Source organism: Synchiropus splendidus, chromosome 7 (genome assembly GCF_027744825.2).
Source record: "Synchiropus splendidus isolate RoL2022-P1 chromosome 7, RoL_Sspl_1.0, whole genome shotgun sequence".
Classification (NCBI taxonomy): domain Eukaryota; kingdom Metazoa; phylum Chordata; class Actinopteri; order Syngnathiformes; family Callionymidae; genus Synchiropus; species Synchiropus splendidus.
Window position 1 is genome coordinate 25,427,012 of NC_071340.1, and position 17,284 is coordinate 25,444,295.

At 44.9% G+C, this 17,284-nt stretch overlaps 1 protein-coding gene across 1 annotated transcript in view; it reads right to left on the reverse strand.

Moving 5' to 3' along the window:
* Positions 1-11,795, reverse strand: part of tacr1a (tachykinin receptor 1a) — a 28,374-nt gene extending 16,579 nt beyond the window's left edge. The window contains exons 1-2 of the mRNA XM_053871100.1: positions 11,163-11,795; positions 1,643-1,837 (exon numbers count right to left, since the gene is read on the reverse strand). Of these exons, the coding sequence (XP_053727075.1) occupies positions 1,643-1,837; positions 11,163-11,566 (599 nt within the window). The 5' untranslated portion in view covers positions 11,567-11,795. The remainder of the gene's footprint in view (positions 1-1,642; positions 1,838-11,162) is intronic.
* Between the last annotated feature and the right edge of the window lie 5,489 nt (positions 11,796-17,284).

Here is a 17,284-nt window from a genome sequence, read left to right on the forward strand (position 1 = left end):
CAGGGATACTATACACACCTATATATTCCAGGCATTAAATTAAATATGTGGGGACTGGAGCAGGCTGGGAGGTGGAGGAACCCCAGGGAGATCCCCACAGGATCCCGGGACACATTTGACAACCACCCACGGACCAGCACAGCAATTTAGAGGTCCGAATGAAATGTGCACGGTGTGAAGCAAAACTGGCGCCCCAGGGAAAGCCACGGAGGAGTGAGGAGAACAAACACGCCCCACAGACTTCATCGTTCAGAGTCTCTTCTGTGACCCCCTTGACTCAGCTCGGTCAGTGGTCACGCTTGTGTGATGTGGTTCTTAACAAGACGAAAGGAACCGAGATGTGTTCGATCTTTTATCTCAGTCTAAGGATGCTCGACTTTTCGCTAAAACCTTATCTCAAGCGTTACCTGTTTTTTGTCTGGAATAAACAGGAAGTCTTGACATGATCGCTTCCCCAGTCTCTTCAAAATAAAACTTGATTTAAGCATGTTGAGATGCCGCCGTACTGTATCACAGCTCATCAGTTATCGATTTTAAATCTTACAACTAGATGTTTTCTGCTATTTTATGTTTAAATTTTGTACATTGTAGCGATCCAGGCTGCCTCTGGAGCAAAGGATTATGGGAGAAGAGTTGAGGTGTGAAAATGGATAGTTGTCATGTGGTGATGTGGGTTAGTACAGTTAGCACCGTGACTTTGTAGGATATGTTTTAAACATATGTATTACCTAAACTAATGGCATTTCCCCTTGATGTTGACATTCATTATCTTGTCCCTAGTCTTAATACAGAGACTCGTTTTAAGTAACGTTTTATTTGAATCCACTTTCACTCGCTCACTGTCAGAATCACCTTTAGTGCCAATGATAGTGAGGATCTCACCAACGAGGAAAGTGCTTTGGTACAGTGTGCAATAATGAACGAAAAATTATTTTAATTTTTTTTTTTTTTTTTTAAGTGTCATTTCAAGTACTCATGATCTGGAATGAAGCATACGGTGCTTATTTCTATGTTACGCACATTCACCTTTCACCTTCACTTGTTGTCAAGAAGACTTCAAGACGTCAAGAAAAAAATATCCCATTGCATAGACAGATAATTTCCCTAAAATCTAGCATGTTTATGCTTGATATTACTTAGAAAATCTTACATTAGGATTACACTTTTTGCAGTGTAGCCCTTAGATCAGTGGAAAACAGTCTCTTTTCATGTTCATCAGCGCAGCGACCAGGCTAGGAGCAGAATGTAGAACAAACTGCTGCGAAGGTAGGAGGTGCAGCAGCACCTCGTGATGTGCAGGAGGAGGAGGAGTCGTGCGCCAAACCTTCCACCATCCACCATGGAGTCGACAGTTATCTCACAGTAGATCACCAAGGAAGGCCAAGGTAAGTGGCGAGACAAACACACTCAAGTTGAACAGCTCTTACGTAACATAAGCATGAACCCAAGACTTACTTCCTTTACTGAACAAAGGCGTCTGACTAGCACGCTTCATTAAAAAGAAACTCCAGACAGATGAGGACGACCTCCCGGACCGATATTCACGTCAAAGCGCTTCAGCCCCTTTTCAACCGCTTCCCGCCACCTCCCACGTCTGGAGCTTCTTCAGCTCTAATGAGCTGCGTCCCGCAGAGACACTCACATCTTTTTGAAGTCGCAGACGGTGTATTCCGGCCAGTCGATGTAGCACACCACGCGGCCCGGGATCTGGTCTGTGGTCGAGTAGTAGTACTGTGGGAAGGCCAGCAACAGAGCCAGGAACCAGATGACTCCCACCACCACCTTGGTCTCGGTGGACGACATGCGCTGCTGCAGTGGATGGATGATGGCCATGTACCTGCAGGAGGTGGAGACACGGCTCACTGTCACTCTCAGAGGTCGACACGCAGAAAGTAAATAAACAGTGGACGTCTCTCCTAGCACGAGCTCTTCCAAGATTTCAAGAAGTGAAGCGGCTGTTTTGTCTCTCACTGATGAGGCATAAAAACTCCTCCTTGTGATCAGGGGACATATCACTGACACATTTGGATGGGCTTGATTTGCTGTTGCCTTCAAGTATTGACAAAATATTCTTGGAAAACATGTTTTGGTTAGTTGCGTGTGCGGAGAGGATTTGGCATCAGTACAGATAATGGGATGGAGCACATTAGGAGACGATTATGCTGTTGCCAGATGCAGAATACGCCGCTCTGATGCCAGAGCTCACAGCAAAGTGGAGCACACCAGTCGTACAGAAACAACTGAAAAAGGCACTGTGAAAGTGAATACATCCGCCACCGACACTCATGTTCAGCCAAACTGGGATCTTGATATTTATCGTCCTTCAAATTCCAAATGTATCCCGAGTGCATTGAGATGAGACTGCAGGTGACATTAGCGTTTAGGAAACGCTACGTTGGTAGACACGCATTTTGTCAAGAAAGTCTCATGGTTGATTCCAGTGATGTGACTGCATGTTGTGATTCATGAAAACTTTGAAAGAGAGACAGTCGTATAATGGAGAGTATTAGAGCTTTTAGAACACTCATAAAAACAATGGAACACCACAGAAATCAAATCCATTTCACCCATTTTCCAACCCAAAATACATGTAATATAGTCGTCCATTTACACACGCAAACAAGGAAGGAACCAATGGAGCCACCCCATGGCTTACCTAACCCCAACCTCTGTCTTGAAAACCTAATGCCTCAACACAGAAGGCTGCAGCATAGGACGCAAAAGTCCACTTTCCCAACAACAATATATTACGAAGACGGGTCACAACCTACTGAGAGCCGATTCTAAATGCTCTTTCCATACCGCATCATAATAAATGGAGCAACAACATCGGTATAATGCAAAATAAAGGTAAAAAAGCAGATCTCCAGTAAGGTCTTGTTCCACAACACTGTTAATCCAAATCCGTCCCCTGATGTAAACACACTTGCTCACCCTGACTGCTTTCTCACTCCTCGAGCAGCTTACCCTCCACCTGAGTGGTATTTAATTTTTATGGATTTGTTGGCAGAGCGCTCGCCTCCTCCTTCTCTTCATCGTGGAAACACAGCTAAGACTTAAATAAGTAGCTGTGGGTGAACCACCTCTCACCTCTGGAGGATCTGCTCTGCAAGCACGAGGCAGCGGGAGCCGCCTTTGTGGCTGGTTTCAGGGTTAATAAAACAAAGTGTTTACCACAAAATAGACCTGAGGCTGCTGAGCAACTGCAGCCATTTGACTCTACACACGCTGCCGCACCGATTTCCTTGAGGTATCAAAGTCATTAAGAACATAGCGGGCAAAAGAACAGAGCCGGCAAATGACGTCAGCAGTCAATAGGCTTGTTTATTCCGATCGAGTGCAAAAATAGACTAGAGTAATTTGATCATACGTTTGTTTCCCCCGCGCTATTAACCTCTCCGGGGTGGATTCAGAGACTCCCATTAAACCCCGGGTGGAGGTGACACTGCCTGCAGAGATGCGCAGTGTGAGTGCATAAGTGCACGTCGCATACATATGACTAGTTATGTCGACCTTCGGTCATCAATAACCGGCAGGGATGTTCTTTCCGTGGGAATAAATAATAGTAACTATCACTCTGGACAGAGGTTGAACCTTCATTTTAATAACTCTGTCAACTGCAATATTTACAATGACCACTTGTGTGTGTGCACGACTGGCAGTGCACTTTCTGGCGGAGGTCTCGAGGATGCGGGTCCCTGTCATGGGCAGCCTCTCCTTCTTCGCTCTTTTATTTTGTCGCCAAGACTCTGTCTGCAACCATGGTTTGTTTGTCTTTTATGCTTGACGGGAGTCGGCCATCTGATCCACTCTGGTGTTTGTAAGGAGGCGGCAGTTGTGAATGGAGCGCCGGAGGCTTGCGTCTCCAGATGGGGTACCAGCCACCAGGCCTTTGGCTGGGATTGGATTGATGGATGGGCACAAGCCCTCTCAGGGGCTCCAGGGTCATGCGACAGTCGTTTAGGGCACTATACAGCCACTCATGATGGTGAATTTGGGGCATCCTGCTCACAAAACCTGGTGTCCAGTTTCTCAAGTTCTTACTCTTCGCTTACTCTCCTGTTTATCACAGCATTGTCTCAGAGAAGTCGCTGTGGTTTTCCGATATTTCCCTCTCCTGATCTTCTTTCATAGTACACTCATGTGATCTCATGTTCTTTCTGCTTCGAGCCACTGGCGCGTGAGCCTCCAGTCAGCTTCCGCCTTTTGTGTCTCCGTTTGTTTCCATCAGGTCAACTACGCTTTGTATTTTCCCTTTTGGACGACTGGACGGTGTTTATTATTTATTAAAGAACTTGACCTATAAGACAGCGGTTACTTGGATCCACCACAAACACAGCTCACCGCAACATACTACTTCAGTTGTTGATCACAAGCGTAGCTCTGGAAGAACTCTACAGTACTTTGAAGCCGTGTCAAATGCAGTGCTATGACAAGGAATGACAGTACTCTCGGGGTCAAATATGTGCTGAGTCAGATCCCTGTCCTTGCTTGGCACATCTGCCTGTTGCCGTACAGCACAAATCCCTTTGGACCGTTCTGGGATACCATCCTGACCAAGGAAACCTGAGGCTCCACAAAAGACATCGCTGAACTTGAGTCCTTCAGACTAATGCTAGATGGAGATGCTGGGTTTCACTGGGGAAAAAAAGTTCACATTTAAAGGTATGAGTAAATATTCATCCCATTATTGGAAGAATATCTATTGATGTTTGGTTGTAAAGCAATGGAGGGTTAGAATGTATCTGTTAGCAGGTGGCAGTGTTGGAAGAAAGGCTTTTCTCCTTCAAAGCCCACAATGCAAAAATGCAAAAACAAATTTGTAAAATGGAAAAAAAGTACTGTCAAATGCTCAACGTTTATTGAATTATTATCACATATTTATTTTTGAAGTAGTACCTCGCCAAGTTATTACCAGTGACATCTGGATTAAAACTGCAGAGAATGAAATCTGTTTTGGCCAATTGTCCTTCCACTGAGGAGTGAAAACAAATAAGTGAAGGTTGAATGTGGCCAGTTATCAGTAGGTCCGGAGCCTCCTCTAATTCTGTGCATATGTTAATATACAGTAAACGGGTTATTTACACCAATTTGTCCCTATTAATGATTGTAGAAAATAACAATTACAAATATGATTATTCAACCATTTCAAAAGCTTGAGGCGTGGTCCATTTTCCCCTCCGTGGATTGAACATTGATGGCTATGCAACAGCGAACGGTTCCATCACCTTTCATCGCACTTCAAAGCCAGATATAACTCACAAGAATAATCATTCATAACCAGATGCCGGAATGCAAACGAGAAGAAGCAGTGGATCTCAATTCCCATTTTCTTCCCTTTTTGTCCCTTTGTAGAAAGAAAACAGGTTTCCGCTGTTTTGAAAGAAGGAAAAAAAGCATGAAACACCGGATAACAAAGGTGGCAGGATCCCGGGTAATTGCTTATGAAGGTCCCTCAGGCGACATCCGTCACGGAAGCAGAAGTGTCGAGGCGTGAGCAGAGACGTATGGGGCGGAAAAATGATTTCTGCTGAACACTTATTCATGCATGTAGTCAGGGCATTTGCCTTTCTACAGTAGTCCCTGAACGTACCAGGGAGCGTAGCACCAAGGACTGTAGCGGGTAACTGAGGTGTGGTGCCGTGTTACCCAGTACACCTGAGCTCTTTTTCCTCTGCCCTATTATTGTTCATTGTCATGTGTCAGAGAAGCAAAGGTATCCAAATGGTCACGGTCTGCCTTTCACGTTTCACTCCACATGAATGTGTCAAAACAGTAACATAGAATTTACACGGCCCACACCGATTACCAAATAAAAACTACGTAGAAAAGTACTATTGCCACCTATGTATACACAACATTACTGAAATAACTTGGAGTTTCACTGACTGACAAGGACTCGACTCATGATTCATTCTTCCCTGTGTCATTCGCCATCTGGACACCGAGGGTCAATGGCTGGTAAATGGCTCTTCGGTCCCAAATACTGACCTCCTACAAGGCAAAGGCCTTTTATCGCCAACGTCATGCCAGTACTGTCTTGCGCCAAATTTCTCTTTAATAATAAAGTGATGTCATCAGCCTCTTGGCTTGTGGACAGGTAAGGACACAACAAAGCAAACGCCTGTCCTGCGGTGAGGAACAGGATCCAGACTTGGATCGGAACTAACCAACCAACCAACCACGTTCATCTCTTAAAGCCCATTTGTGCTCAATGTTACGCACAGATCCAGATACAGATGGAGCCTCCAGTCCGTGCTCTGCCATCATTTCCTCCATATTTCTGCATGTCTCCACAAAGCTCACAGATACGAACCAAACAGAGCAGTACCAGTGGAAACCATGGGGGGCAGTGTTGCTGTTACTCCCCGATACGTAGCTCTAATGACACAGGTAGAAGACATAACAATGGTGGAAACTCTTCATCCTCCAGTGGCCATATAGTTCACCTCCTCACCGACCAGCGCCTCCTACAACTCTGCCTCTGTTTCCTCTTTTGTGCAAGAGCTACATGATCAATGCTTCTTCCACAGTCGCCATGTTGGTTTTGGAGTTTGTTGTTGTCATAAACTTTGGACTCTGCACAGCTCCCCCTGGTGGACATATTGGTGAATAGCAAGGCCAACATAAAGAACACAGAGACCAAACTGAATCGAGAATACAACACTTGTTTGTCCCGATGAAAGCAATTCAGTTCCTGATTTATATTGGGGGGAAAATGGACTCGGATTTCAGTAAGAAATACATGTCTCACTGACTGGTCTCAGTCTCGACTACAACAGCAACATCCCTGAAGGTACCTGAGAAAAGTCCAGTACAAAATAACTGTTAAGTTCACAGAGCCATCAAGTAATCATCATTCGCTCCGCACCCAGCTGCAGTTCATCACAGAGATAAGCTCTGAGGAAGACAGGAAACCTAATTTCCTTCCACAACAATGACTGATGTTCGGTGGGAGGTTTTACATCCCTTCCAGCGGTCATCTTGGTTCACACTTCTTCTCCATCACATCACTGTGTGTAGCCCAAGAGTCAAGGGGACATGGTGTCACATGGTCGCTGACCCCGCTCCCTTGCAGGTCAAACTAGTTTCTGTGAAGGAATGACAAATTGGCACGTTTCCATTACACTCCACGGAGGAGGGATGGTGGTTGTGATGTCATACGATTGACATGAACAAACAATGACGGACCTTGAGCTGAGTACTGACCTCGGCTGTTCACACATCACAGCTCACCAATAACGCACATCACATGACAGTTTTTTTCATTTAAAGAATGTGATTTTCATGAAGTCAGGTTTTCATTTTTCTGCTAGTTTGAGCTCTGTGGCGCTCAGACGCCGTAACAACGTACAAAATGTTTGTAAATCCAACTGAAAAGACAGAACTCCAGTGAAATCTAGTCGCCTCCAAATGTCTGACCAAACCTGACAGTTACATTGAAATAGTGGGGATGTCACGCAGGAATTTCCTGGCATCACTCTGTTGTTTTATCAAACACATCAGTATCACTTTTACTGTCACGTTGGAATTTCTCCTCCTCAAAACTGCAGTTAACAACAGATCGAAGAGTTTAGTAGCGACGCACCAATTAAAGAGAGTTGTCCCCTAAACCACCTTCCAAAACTGCAGCCGAGAAACGCAGTATGATTCATCATCTTCTATCAGTTGGACAGTTTCATGGGGTTTGAACACAGCCGACAGTCATGTTGGATGCTACAGGATCTCAGGCCCATTTGGCTGCTCCGTGTGATAAAAGCTACAGTGAGTACAAAGGCTTCACTTGCTCAGTGAAGTCAGCTGGAGGCTGCTATATTTGCTGGAGAAATCCTGTCCATTCTTCCTTCTGTGCTCCTCAGACATGCACTGACCACTTTATCTAATTTGGTCTCTGATTCGAGAAATGAGTTGCCAGAAGGTTTTGCCACCAGCAGAAGAGCAGCGGCTCCTCTGCATTGTGTTAGGACAGTTGAGATGGCTCTGGCATCCTGGCCCCGGCAGGGCTGCGACCTATTGGCCAACATTCAAATAAATCTACTGCTTTCATGGTGATGGGAAATATGGCAACATGACCTTGTAAAAATCATAGTAGAAATGTTTGTGAATTGGTCATATCTTATGTATTTGGGAGGGGACTTGATACCAATGGAAGAACAAAACAGCAAACAGACAAATATTATGCAGCTCACAAAGTTAAAGCTTTGAATTCATTAAATAATGTCCTGCACTGTACGAGCCATGTTGGCTGCTGAGCGTCCAAATCTCTACCACAGGCTGCATTTATATTGGCTATCCTGATGCTGAATGAACCACCCAGCCCTATCCACCACGAGGACCTGAGGAAGACTGCTGAGCTCTGAGCAACTGCTCACGAACTGACACAGAAACGGATGAAGCAAACAAGTACGGTCTTTTTTTTTTCTCTACTTTCTCGCTGTGTTTGGTTTAATCAAAATGGCCGCCACATTTTCCCATGACACTAACATGGATTAATTCAGTATTCATGTCCAACTTCCCTGGTTTTCCCAGCGCTTTTTTTTGTTTTGGTCATTAAAAAAAGTTGTCTCCCTTTTGCAGTTCAGTGTCTCAGTGTGGACTCCATAGAGCTGTCAGTAGATTGCAATTTTTATTTTTTTTAGATTTCAACAGTTTTTAATCTCAGTGAATCGCAATAAATCTGAGTTAACTCACGATTAATGCCAAATGAATCGCACATTTTGTATCTGTCCTAAATGTATCTGAAGGGGCCATGTTATCTACTCCACAGCGGTCAGCAATGTTTTCCTCGTGCAAACATTTGTTCACTCCAGCAGCATTACAGATGCTGTTCAGAACATTCTTTAGAATAACCTTAATCTCAGCTATATTACCATTAATTGAGATGAAAATTTTTATTGTGAGATCATTTCTACCGTTTCGTTCTTCACAATAGACCATCCAGTTCACCGTGATGTTTCCACTTCTGGCTCCATTTGTCCTGCTGGCATCACAGTGTCCCTTGATCCAGACTTCTTCTGCTTCTTTAAAATTGCTCATGACTTTTACAAAACAGCTGTATTCAAGTGAGGTGTGCGACAGCCGCATGGGTGTCAGCGTGATTCATGGTGGAATCCATGACCTTTTGTGTTGAATGCGTTCCTGAAAGGCTGCATCTGTTGAATGAACAACCTTCCTGCCACCAGTCCAACTCAAACTCCTGAGAATAAGAACTAATGCAGCTTTGCTTCTGACAACTCTGAGTCAACCTTTCTTCCATCCGCACGCTCCTCTTCAGCGAGCAGCCTCTCACATCCGGCAAGTGTCGATCTAAAGACCCGAGCTTCACGGGTGTGACGCAGAAGTAATCAGAGCCGTGACAGAGATAAAGACTGCCAAGTGTATTCCAGCCTGGAGACCAGCTGTATTCTCCAAAATCACTTCCGGTTCAGAAGATAATGAAGTCTTTATCTTTCCTTCACAGTGTCGGACTCAAACAGAGTTGCTGTAAGTTGCCACTTGATGTATCACGTTTTAACCTCATGAAAAAGAAATACTTTTTTCTACATTTTCAGTTCTGGTACTTATGAACATGAGGCAGAGTAAAGGTGATCCACGTTAACAGGCCGGTTCACAAGAGCTCTGGCCAACATTAGCGATGAGCTGCTGAGGCTTCATGAAACAGGCTTGTCATTTTCAGAGCTCAGCAGGTGGCGCTGTTCGTTTTAAAATGACGTGAGGTTTCAGTGAAACAATGCCATCTAGTGGGGGCTGAAAATGAGTGCACAGTTTCATGACGCCTGACTAGTCAACATATGAAATTCATGAGGTTATTGTCTAGTTGATGACTCAACAGCTGACATTACAATCCATACATTGAACATTGATAGCCGGCAATTCTCATTACAGAAACTATTACTAACAAGTGGAGGAAAAACTTCTGCACAGAAGGTCCACAGAACTGTTGTGCATCTTTGTCCAAATTCGGGTAGTGGAGGCTCATCTGATAGTGATGGGTAGATGAGGTATCATGAAACAGTATTACAGGGTTGATGAAACTGTGTCCTTTCAGATGATACTAGATGGCGCTAGAAACACTGTGAGGCTTCAATGAATCACTTGTTCAAGTCCGAACATTGTACAGCAGACAGTGACATCTGGTGGCCTCTGAAAATCAGGACACTGTTTCATGAAACCTCATCTGCCCTTCAATACATCTGGATCCAAACTAAACCTACATTGACCAGCAGTGCAGCAAAGTTTTTTTGTCTGTAGTTCGCTGTTGCTCTGCATCATTGGTAGCCGAGGAGTTGTGATGATTAATGAGGCTTTGTGAAACAGTGTCCTCATTTTCAGGTGCAGCAGGTGGCGCTCTCCGTTTACAAATGATGCCGGGTTTCATTTTAATGCTTCAAATCCAAAGGTTTTCAAGTGGGCAGCGCCATCTAGTGGGCTCTGATTCATGAAGTCTCACCTGCGCAACACAGTGATCCTCAGCAATTTCATCATTTCACTCATCAGTCTTACGGGTTTAAAGGCAACTTTAGCCAACACTGAGAACCATATTAAAATGTGTCACCCTGACTCTTGATACTTTTAAACCACCAGGAGATTAGAGAAGACCAGAGCATTAGTCAGTAAGTCTCATTAAAGATGACACACTCCCCATGTCCAGAACCTCTTGCGTCTTGATACAGAATAATGCCACATATGTTCTGGTTGGCACAACCAACCTATGGTGAGCTCCACAAATATCAACTTTGGACCCGGCTCATAGGTGAATCTAGTCCCATTTTGCTGTGTCTCACTCTGCTTTGTGAAGGCATCTGGCATGTGCAGATAAAGACCTCAAACAGCCCTCAGAGGAGAATCTGTGGATGCTGTTCATGCCTGCTGCGTGAGTGTGTGCCTGTGTAGCTGTATTTGTGGGGACCACTTCTGAGCTTTCGTGCTTTGTTTAAGCCTCGATTTTTGGATTAGGACTTATTAAAAATATAATATAATTAGGTTTTAGTTTGGTTGAGAGTCCTCGTTAAGGTTAGACATGGGGAATGGTTTATGACAATGAGAGGTCCCCACTAAACAGGGACGTGTGAGTGTGTGTTCCTGCGTACCTGGTCTCTCCAAAGGTGTCACTGGTGAAAATCTATGACATATAAAGCAGCGCGTGCGTGTGTTACAGATACCTGTCCAGGGCGATTGCGGTCATGGAGTAGATGCTGGCGAAGACTGCAGCAATGGGAAAGAAGTTGTGGAAGCGGCAGTACTCAGGTCCAAAGTACCAAACGTTGTGGACCGCGTAGGTGAAGTTGATGACCGTGTTGAAGACGGACATGGAGACCTCAGCAAACGCCAGGTTCAGCAGGAAATAGTTGGTGACGGTCCTCATGCGCTTGTGCGCCATAATGATCCAGATGACCGTCACATTGCCGACCACGGACACGATCACGATGCAGCTGTACGCGACTGCCCAGAGCGCGATCCTCCACGCCGGCTGCACGAACTGGTTCCAATACTCGGTTCCGTTCCTGCTGTCGTTGGAACTGTCGGCCCAGTTCAGCGCGTCCGTGGAGTTAAAGAGCGTGTCCATGGTGGCCGTCAGAAAGTAGCTGAAGACGAATTAAACTGGATCTTTGCGATCATTCTACAGTGGAAACCAAGTTTCCTCCGTGCGTAAAAACCTCTGCGCCACTTTTACGCGCATCTCAACAGGCGGGCAACGAACCTCTGCTTCCCTGAGGAGCCAAACAAATATCCAGAGCTGTCGCACTCGGTCTCGTCTCACTACGAGCGCAGTCGATCTGCGATCAGCAGCTGCGTCCTCCCGATTTATAACACACGCCGCTGCCCACTGCGCCGCCGCGGACCCTCGCAGTGGCAACTCCAGGGCGCAGACTGGGTCAGGAAGTCCAGCCATCTCAAGTCAAATGAATAGACAAACATAGATCTCAACATCAAAGATTACGTTTGACGTTTTTAATTGTACTGTTTTATTTCAAGTCATTTAAAGCGACCCGCTTTTTGTAGACAAGCTGTTACTTAATAAATCATGAAACAGATCTAAGATTTGCGAAACAATTTTAAACATTTTATCTCATTGTAATGATTATTATTATAAGAAATGTTTCAGTAATCTGCCAATAATAAGGGGAAAAAATGAAATCGATACGGGCTCTATGTAAGAAGTGACGAAAGAATGTCTGGATTTATGAGCGCTCTCTGACGTCTGAGCCCAGAATGTAGCTCTACCTCTCACTGCCCCCTCTTGTGGGCACTGGCATCTATTGTGTTATGATTGTGTCAGCCTCTAATGTCTCCTGAACCGTGGGCATTTTTAATCTATGAGCCAATAAAATCCACTCAATCCCTGAAGACATTTATTTAAAATTATTTAGTGACATAAGAGTGAGTCTTCTTCTGGCACCAACACTATCACAGGTGGACATCTGAGTCCCGCAAACCCCTTCGACTGGTGTTTCACCGACACATTAAAACGGTATCTACTGCTTCAGATGGGATTTGAAGTGATGCGATACACAATCCAAATCCCAAGTCAGCACTTGATACCAGTCTGCTGTGAAGTGCATTTAAGAACTGGATGTTTTCAGTCAGTAATGACTGAGAATGACAGGAAAAATAATCTTGACTTACAGCAGTGATCACCATTAACTCCATTTCATCTCAATAGCTGAGGAAAAAGGTTGCTTCTTTAAGCATTAAGCAGATGTTTTGTTTTTATTAAAACCAAAGAAGAGACGGAAAATTATGATCTCATTTCTGCCAGAAAGAATAATGTTGGTTCAGAAAACAAACTCGACAGCCTCTGCTTGAGCACATACTGCATGGTAGCCGTCCAACCCTTGACCGGGCGTAGTGAGTTGGCATCTTCCAACCAAGAATATCAATGGCTGACTCAGCGTTTTCAGGACATCTGAGCAGTAGTGATGGGCTGGCGAGGCTTCACATAACAGCGTCCTCATTTTCCGACCACAGAAGGTGGCGCTCTCGTTGTAAAAATGTGGTGAGACTCGAGAGCGTTCTAGAGAGTGCCATCTAGTGAGCTCTAAAAATGAGGACACTGTTTCATGAAGCCTCATCTGCCCATGGTGATCTGTCCATTCACTAAGCAGAAGATTATTTCTCCAGAGAAGTAAACCTCGATGCAGTATTGCAGTTAGTGGTAACACAAATTAGCACTGTCACAACAACAGATTGGGCCTCTGAAGTTATCGAACCTTTCGGTGTGCTGTGTCAATACAGAACATATTCAAGATGGAGTCCAAAGATTAGACTGTAAACTGCCCTCAGGAGGCAGCTGCGAGAAGAAGACCTTTCACCATATCTCACAATCAATAGCTTCTGTTGTCACTGCTGTCAGATGGGGTTTAGATCCATGTAGACCATGTGAGTCGGCCAGACCACCGCAGCCCTCTGGAGACCAATGGTGATCCAAGTATCATGTGACTGTCACGAACTGTGGCATCACGGTGTCTCGGGTGCCACTCACCTGCCGACAACTCTGACTGACTCACGCCATTTCAGAAATCAACAAAGCCAATAGTAACTTCAAATAAATCACAACCACACAACAGCTGCAGAAAGTGCAATTTCCGAGTTTCAGTTTCTACAACAAGAGGAAATTGGATTCTCTTTCAGTTCAGAACTGAGAGGATTCTATAGGAGCAGCTTCGGCTTCAAACTCTCCAAAGTCGTATTTTGGCTTTGGAGACCTTACGTATAATAAACAAACTCACAAACGCAAATAAACACCAAAAAGGTATTTGGATTTTAATCTTTAGTACAACCAAACCATCATTTGAGGTTGCAATGTTTAGAACAACTTCCCCCAACCCAAAATTGTCTGTTAAACCTGCAACTGCATGTAAAATGTTCTGTGACTGTGGGAAGTGCTGTAACTGCACATGACTGCAGAAACATTGAGGATGGCTCAACGTGTGAGTTGAAGCTGAGTCAAGAGCCCAGGTGTCTGCACCTTTATTCTGTGGTTGACTCATGAACGCCACGATCCTCTCGGAGGGTCACGACTAGTGATGGTAGATGAGGTTTCATGACACAGTGCCCTGACTTTCAGAGGCCTCCAGATGGTGCTGTCTGCTGTAAAATGTTTGAACAAATTCAATGAAACCTTATGTCATTTCTAGACCAAGAGCGCCATCTAGAGGCCTATGAAAATGAGGACGTGTGCAATACTGTTTCATGATGCCACATCTACCCATCACCCATACTGATTTTGTTGTCTTCATTTCAGTTCATCTCTCAACTGACAGCACAGACAAACAGATCATAGAAGGATGTATGGAACATCACATGCTCTGTTTTCCTTTGTTGAATGCAGTGGGGAAACCATCTGTCAGGATGATCATGAAAAGGAAGTGCAAGTTCACCCCTGACTTGGACAGATGAAAGCACTGGTGTGAAAGTGAACGTCAGATATCACAGGTGTCCCCCTCATCTCGGGTCTCTCCACAGACAAAAGACTGCTGTCTTCCTTGTCACAGACATTTTGGTGTAACAGAAACACAGGAATTTCATTTGATTAAATAACACCAAATATGTATTTGTTTGTTGAAATGTTGCTCAAAGCCAATTTGGTCTTTTGGGAACCCAGGGTTCATAAAAACACATTTTTCTTTTGTCGTTTCTTGTCTCTCATTCCCTGTTGAGGTCGCTGGGGTTGGAGCCTCTCCCAGCTACTCGGGGTGAGAGACAGGGGAAGACATGGACCAGCCAATCACAAGGCACATATATAGACGAACAAGTGCAGCAAGCTCACTCCTTGTGTTGCCTCAAGCAAGCTGCAGCTGCAGCACGAACCACTGTGCAACAGTGCCGCCCACATCTCCGTCCTCGTCCTCCTAATCCATACTTCTCAACATGATTTGAATTTCCGTGTTGAAGTCCTCCATGCAGAGCGTTGACAAACCACCCCCATGACTGTGGAGTGGCCGGATGGTGTGACGGACCCTGGATGGAACCACAAGCAAAAGAGCCAGCGATCGTGATCGAGTCCATGATATTGGCACTTGTCGCAGTCATTTTCCCGCGCAAACCGAGCCAGAACACCAACAAACTTTCAGGTTTTTCTGGCTTTTGGATTCATCTCAAACAAACCACTCCGGAATGGACCATGATCCAAACTGACCCTGCATTTTAAAATTCAAACTTCTTCTCTGTTTGTCTCACGTCTGCCGCAATGCAGCCTTGAAAACTGGACTGATGTCACAGAACAATCGTCCAACCAAGACAGAAACGCAAGACGTCTTTGTCAGCTTGATCCATTCATCTCCCTAATTTTCCTACTTTATTGCCTATTTATTTCCTTTAAATCGAATTTGTTCACTGAATTAAGTCTCTTTTCTCTGGAATGTCAGACGGCCTTTGTTAAATGTCAGATTCCAACCTTATTAACAGTGATATTATGTTCTCTCCGCTGCACTCTCTCTGGATTTATAACCTCCGTCCTGAACTTCAGTGAAACAGCTTGATGGATGTCTGCGTCACTGGATCATGTAATTCAAAGTTTCTCTCTCATTGTGTAACAGGACTGTGTTTCACTCCTCAATTGACGGCGGCCTCAAACGTTATCTGTCCGTGTGGCAGCTCAATTATAGATGCTGCTCCGTCACGGCAGTGGTTCGCCTCCCATACAAGGACAGTGATGTTCTCTTCGGGGAAGTTGCTGTGGTTCCTCAACCGTCCTGTCCGTCACTGCAATCTGAAAAGTGGCACAACACGAGTGGTTCCATTTTTAACAGTCAACTTCTGGACAGCCTCGATGAGCCTCCCAAATCTCTCATCACCGTTTTCTGTCTTACATCCGCAGGAGTAGTTGGTGCTTTAAGTGGTGATTCACAACACAGTCTCTCTTGAACTACACAATTCATTTATCGTAATTTCAGGACCATAAGACGCTCCCGTTTTCTCGCTGTCTGAACCCTGCGGTTAATATGACATGGCTAATATATGGATGTTTAGAGGCTAAAACACTGAAAACGCACCGTTGTCGCCTGCATGTCCACAGCTCCGCCCATAGAGACGATCTCCTGGAGGAGCGGAGGCGAGAAGCAGCCGCTGAGAGCAGCTGTGGTGTCAGAATTTGGGACATATTGAGTGCTTTAATGTCAATAAAAGATGTGAGGAGTTGATGATTCCAGTTGAGAACATTGGCCAGTTTGTTTCATGAATCAGTCTCCAGGCAGGAGCCCGTTTTCCAAACTAGTTTACAAGTGATCCTCATGCGTGTTTAAACCTTTCTACGGCGCAGACAGCACCACTGCACCCGCGGCTCGTAGGCCGCTGCGTCATATGTATGAACAACATCTATTTTTCTTCCTACATTTAGTGGGTGGGGCTAATACAGTCTGTGGAACACTTTCACATAAGATGTCTCTGCAGCTTGAGAAGTCCCTGACACGACCTTAAAATCAATAAAAACCTGCAGCATGAACTACTCTGACCCTGTCTCCACCTCTATCAAACATTTGGTAGACATCGATGTCCCTCCAGAGGTGATGCTGCGAAGTATTAGCAGATAACTGGCATCTAAAACCAATGCACGATCGCAATTGTGTCGTCCCCTTAACACTTGAATCAATGCAACCAGAATAAAGGTCAATTACCAAACCAGGAGTCAAAGTAGGAGGAGAAGGAATCCTAACCGCTCGACCCTCTGGGTCTCTGACAGTCCCAAATATATAAACTGAGCTATACACCATTTAAATCTAAGCGAAGACAATTGAAAAACGCAGCACAACAGCGACGCATAAGTGTGTCGACAGTTGATGGTTTAGCTTTCGGTGTGGGGCCTTATCCGACAGTGGACCGGAAGAAAATCAGGATGGTGAGAAGGAAACCAAGATCATCAGAAGCCAGAGGATTGTTTGTTTGCAGACAGATTTAGGAGCCGCGATAGAGCTGCTGATGGAGAGGAAAAAGATGAAAATGTGTGATGAAAATATCCGTGTTACCCAGGAACCTGCAGCACAATCCTCTACAAGGTCAGAGTGTGAGAAAACCAAATTGCTCTGGCTTCAAATCAATTTCACATGTGGTCTCCAGCAGCGAGGCAGTGACGGATCGCATCCTCACGGCGAGTCCCAGTCCCAATTCATTCCGCTTATGTCAATCAATTAAAAGCAATTTGTTAAAGTCGGCATTAATGGAAGGATTTACTGATCACGTTTCTCTTCTGTGCTAAACAAAGTGGAAGTGACTTATATGGATTTAATAGTAGGATGTTGAGATGTCTGGCGATGGAATCCCCCGGCTCCTGCTCTCTGCCACGGAA